The sequence below is a fragment of the Ixodes scapularis genome, unplaced genomic scaffold (genome assembly GCF_016920785.2).
Source record: "Ixodes scapularis isolate PalLabHiFi unplaced genomic scaffold, ASM1692078v2 PGA_scaffold1__304_contigs__length_218370807, whole genome shotgun sequence".
NCBI classification, from domain to species: Eukaryota; Metazoa; Arthropoda; class Arachnida; order Ixodida; family Ixodidae; genus Ixodes; species Ixodes scapularis.
Genome location: NW_024609846.1, coordinates 42,133,313 through 42,139,056, shown reverse-complemented (window position 1 = coordinate 42,139,056; position 5,744 = coordinate 42,133,313). Strand labels below are relative to the sequence as shown.

Here is a 5,744-nt window from a genome sequence, read left to right as displayed (position 1 = left end):
TCAAAGACTAAATACTTTACTAACACGCGTTCTCCTGCACATTTCAACTACACTCTTTTCTGTCGAAAACGTACTTTTACATGCACGCATTAACTACGTCACAGGCTAAGACAACCAAACGTTCGGATTTCTAAAGGTTGGCTCACACACTTGCGACTGCTACAGTGCCTTGAAACCTCATAAAACCTCTTACGGCGAGAGAAGGAAGTTGCACCATCTGGCGGGTAGTCGTGGAACGCTTCCAGTAGTTTTTGTCTGTTTCTTTTTTGCTTTTTTTTTTCGCGCTCTGTTCTTTATTTCTTTGCTAGAAAAAGAGGAAAAAAACCTTTTGACAATATTATAAAAGGCCATCTCTTATATGTAGTTCTTACATATTGATCTCCCAAATACCGCATAACCTTCACTCCAATGAAATGCAGTTCCAGGGTCCCCTCGTAGATGGCGTCAGCGTGCCAGGGCGTCATCTTTACCTGATCACTTGCGGAAACTAAATTGATTGCGCATTCCACTCTCATTCGAGCCTAGCTTGGATATATCCATCACTCATCTGGAATCCACATTAGTCATACCTCATAGATAAGTTAGAGGTCATTGAAAACAGTCACTCGCTTCATCCTCCACAACTATACTCGCACTAACGTATCTGCACAAAAAAAAAATTGTTACAAGGTGTTGTGTTTGTCTGCCCTACATCAACATCTTCTTTCATTCACGATCCAAGAATAATATATACATATATTGTCGAGCTGCAAGCCATATTTCGTCACGCATAGACAACTCACGCAAACCCCATATCACGATTCCTAGAACCAACACCTTTAAATTCTCTCCACTGCAGTTTTGAATTTCAGAGTGGACGCCACTCCCGGATAATATTGTATAACTTCACAGGACCCTACCATTTTTCGAAAAAATGACCTCATTGCCTCGCTTCAAATGTAACCACTTAACACCTGTTTTACTGTATTTTTTCTTAGTGTTAGTTAACATGCTTATGTTTTCTCTTTTTCCCCCGCCTTTCTTTTCTTTTTTTTTTCGTAGAGCCCTCTGCGGGCGATATAAGGAAACAATGAATTAAATGAATTAAAATCAATTACGAAACTGCCGCCTGAGCCCGGAATGACGTAGTCAACGCAGGCGCAGCAGTGTTAGCTATCATGGCGCCGAGCAATATATGCCTGGAGGTGTGGAGCAGAGGTTTATAATAATCAAATTTCCGGGGAAGGAAAAAGTTAAACCAGCTGAAATTTCGTCAAGATTGCTAGCGCAGTAGGGGGAAAAGCGATGTCAAGGACAAGAGTGCACGAAAGCCGTCAACTGTTTTGTTTTGCGCAGGCCGACCGCCGATGACAAATGAACCGCACGGACATGTTAGTCCGACTGCGGTCACGCAGTCCTGTTCTTTCTACGCCAAAAGAATCAGGAAGCTGCGAAAACAACGAAAGCGGTGCCTGGACATGCACGGGAATACTTTGCAGAAGTGGCCTACTTTCGGGCTCGCCGGTATCTTCATTCATAGAAGTCTCGCTCAACCTTGAACCACCCTTGCATTGGACAAATTTATGAGGATGAACGTCTTTCCTTCGATGACTTTAACAGAAAAGCAGGTAATTTTTGCACACATTCTGCGTTTCCAGTCAGAGATGGCAATGCTTATAGCTGTCATTGTATAACTATTTTATGAACTGTATAATGTGCTAATTCTTGTGTGATTGTGTGTGTGAAAGGGGTGGGGCTTTTTCACTGTACGTCCGACAGCTTTCATTTAATTTATTTAACCCTTAAATGCCCACAGGGGGCTTTACATAAAGGGGGCAAATTTAAACACTCAAAATAACACACACACAAAAAGACTAGGATGTTTATGAACACATGCAAACAGGACGCTAGGTGGTGACGAGAGAGGAAATGGCAGATCTGAAGTTATTACATTCTGTGATGCTCACAATAGGTTCCGGGAGGTTGTTCCAGTCAGTAATAGCCAATTGTAAGGGAGAAAATTTGAATAGGTTTGTCCTAGGCGTGGTCAGTTGAATTTTGAGTGGGTGCTCAGTGCGGGGGGAGATGTGGGTGGCCGGAGGGCAGTATTCATCTTTTTTTAAGGGAAAATATATTTTGTGCAGGTGGGTAAGACGCGATACTTTTCTTCTGTTTTTAAAAGGGGGAGGTTTAATTTTGCTTTCATTTCGGTAACACTTGTAGGCTGATAATTGTGGAGAATGAAACGTGTAGCCCGGTTCTGCACAGCTTCCAATTTTTCCTCCAGATACAACTGATGGGGGTTTTAGACAATGGATGCATACTCGAGTTGAGGACGAATAAGAGAATTGTATGCGATGAGCTTTGTTTCTTGCGTGGTCTTATAGAGATGGCGCTTTAAAAATCCCAAACTTCTGTTTGCTTTCGCAGATATGTAGTTTATATGAGGCTCCCATGATAAGTTATGGTTAAAGTTGATGCCAAGATACTTGTAGGATGTTCCGACTTGAATTGGTACGGTAGAAAGTGAATAGTCAATCTGAGTAATGTGTTTTTTCGTAGTAAAGTTAAGAAATTTTGTTTTGTCAACATTGATCTCCATTTGCCACTCTCGACACCATGCTTGAATTTGTAACAAGTCATTTTGCAAGAGGGTACAGTCGGTTACACTCATTATTTTTCTATAAATCACGCAGTCGTCCGCATATAATCTAATAGTGGAATTCAGAAGCTCTGGCAGATCATTTATGTAAATTAGAAACAACAATGGACCCAGCACGGTTCCCTGCGGTACTCCCGATTTAACAAGTTTTTGTGACGAACAATTGTTGTCTATAACAACGTTATGAGTTCTGTTTGAAAGGAAATTTTCAATCCAGTTTATAACGGACGTTTCCACTTTAAGTGCTTCTATTTTTTTGGATAAGACGGCAATATGGGACTTTATCGAACGCCTTTTTAAAATCAATGAAGATAGCATGAGTTTCATGTTTTTTATGTAGGTTATGGTGGATGTCCTTTAAAAATTCAAAAAGCTGAGATTCACAGGAGTGCGACCGCCGGAAACCATGCTGGTTTTTAAAGAGTATATTGTTTACACATAAATAATTTATTACATTTGAACAAACTACATGTTCCATCAATTTACTTACAACAGAGGTTAGAGATATGGGTCTAAAATTGGTAAGGACATGTTTTGCGCCATCTTTAAAAATCGGGACAACCATTGCAGATTTCCAGTCAGCCGGAACAACACCAGAGTCAAGGGATTTTTGAAATATGCGGGATAAGAGTACACTAGATATGTCACTTGTAATCTTTAGCAACTTTGTAGTTATAAGGTCAGGACCGGGAGCCGAGTTAGATGGTAGATTTGATATTAATTTTGAAATACCGTCATTTGTCACAATGATCTCATCCATTTGGGTGGTTATAAGATATTCTGGGCAGCAAGAGGGTAATGGAAGAAATTCATCAGTGAACACTTCACTAAAGAAGGTACAAAACAGCTCACAAGTCTCTGCGGTTGGTAAACGTTTTCCAGAGGCGTCAGTCAAGCTGACCGAGTCCTTTACCTGCTTTAAATTCACAGCGGACCAAAACTTTTTGGGGTTTGTTTTTAGTATATTACAAAGATCATAATTAAAGAACTTATCTTTCGGATTTTTTATTTCATATTTGCAAGTTAAATAACACTCCTTGTATTTGAACCATGAAATAGGAGTCTGAGACGCCTTTGCGGCCCGAAAAAGCCTATTCTTTTTATTTAGCAACCTCTTCAAACGTGTTGAAAACCACGGGTTCGAAAACGACGTGTGAATGGTTAGTTTCGGAATAAATTTGTCACACAACTCAAGCAATTTACACTTAAACAAAAACCAGTTTTCATTCAAGGACCTAGAATCAAATTCATCTAAAAACCAAGCTGAAAATAGCGAAAAGTGTTGGTTAATAGCGTCGAGGTTTGTCGTAGCGTAACACAAAATTGTTTTTGTCCGAAGAGGTTGCTCACATGATGGAATGAAAAGTTCAACATTAATCGATATGTGATCACTTAACGGTTCCATATACACAGTATTTGCAACTAGATCGGGTTTTGAAGTAAAAAAAAAAAGATAAAAGAAAGAAAAAGCAAAAAGCAAAAGATAGATGGCACAATAAATTTGATGGGAATTTGATTCGATTTCCTGTGATATGTATATCTTTTTTTCGTATCAGTCGACGGTTTGCGAAGCCTTGCCCGCTGTCTCTCTTCTCCCTCGCCCTCAGTCAGCAGCTCTCTGCCAGCTGTAGTTCCAAGTCACGCAACGTGCACGTTCGACACATGCCATCCAGGCCTTCATGGGGTTGGTAATTCGACGTCCAAGTATACTGCTACGAACAGGTGTGCGGGGGCGCTCAGCTTTGAAGGGCACGGCCTGCAGCCCTGTGCCGGAACATCAGAACGCGACATAACTTGACTTCAAAACAAGCAAATAACATAGAATAATAAAAAAAAATATTTTATTACGCGGCGGTTACCTAAAAATCCGTCTGCATACTTTGTTTTTAAATTGTATCCTGGACATTATTTTTTTAGCGGCTGCCACAACAGCTTCGAAGCACGCAATGTTTCGAAGTTGTTGTGCTTCACAGCATGCAATGCTTCGAACCATGCAATGCTCGGAAGCAAAGATGCTTCGAAGAGGCCTGAGGCCTGTCTGCAGATAAATATGTCATCATGTCTGTACAGAAACTCCGTGCCTTTTGTATCATGTATGAGAAGTGTGACGAAGGCCGTGCAATGATGTTACAAAAAAAAAAAAAAATGTTTGAAAAAAGAAAAGCTTTTAGAATTATGAACTTGCTCGAGCATAGAAAACGGTTTCAAAGAATGGAAATAGCAATCTGGTTTTTCGTTTCCTGCAGTAAAAGAGGACTTCGGACGCCATTCGCCATGCCGATGTCTTGACGGTCCCGCGCTCCGGGACCAACCGTGAAAATCAGATGCTTAAACATTACTTTTTTGGTTTATTTATATATATATATATATATATATATATATATATATATATATATATACGATCGGCCATTCCCACATCATGCTAACTTCAGCAATTTGAACTTTCATGTTTTTGTGTTTACGACTCTGGTTATGCTGGTTCGGGCGGAAGGAGGAGTCCGTATCATCCAGTATTATAGTGCTTTTTTCCTTCTCCTTCTTTTTATGCATTAAGATAAATAAATAAATTGAAAACTGTGAAAATAGAATTGTTTCAGACGCCACTCTGGCCGCTTCTGTGGATTGCAAATTTCACTGCGGAGGACGATTCTTTTGCTCGGCATGCCACAAAGGAGCTCTATACACCAACTCATGTTTACAAACAAACCGGAGCGCCCCTAGCGAACGCCACCGGTGCCGCGCATGCGCGGTGGACGGTGGGCAAGAAGCCCGCCGTCGCCCATAAGCAAACCATTGCATTGCGTTGTTTTCGGCGTCGGTGGGAGTCCCCGTGCTTTTTTTCGCGTTGGAATTGTTGATTTTACGTCCTCCTAACAATGTCCGACTACTTGAGCGGCTTCAGCAAAATTAACGAGGCAAAACTTTGCGTGAATAATGTGACTTGCGGCGATTCATTTCCCGTGGACGCCGCAGAATGTGCGCTTTAGCCTGATTCCCACGATGAGATTCTGCTCGCTATTTTCAGTCGCGACGTCGCTAGAGCTGCAAAAGCGTGGACCCTAGCTGAGATGGTGAGATGGTGGACGTCGATACTGAAAATCGC

General features: G+C 41.2%; 1 protein-coding gene across 1 annotated transcript; it reads right to left on the bottom strand.

Annotated features, from left to right (window-relative positions):
- Positions 1–1,774: 1,774 nt before the first annotated feature.
- On the bottom strand, positions 1,775–4,079 carry LOC121835695 (the record flags this gene model as incomplete). The annotated part of the gene is made up of 2 exons (XM_042290145.1): positions 1,775–1,780; positions 3,225–4,079. Coding segments are annotated over 2 exons (861 nt in total), but the record flags the coding sequence as incomplete, so codon positions are not given.
- Positions 4,080–5,744: the final 1,665 nt, after the last annotated feature.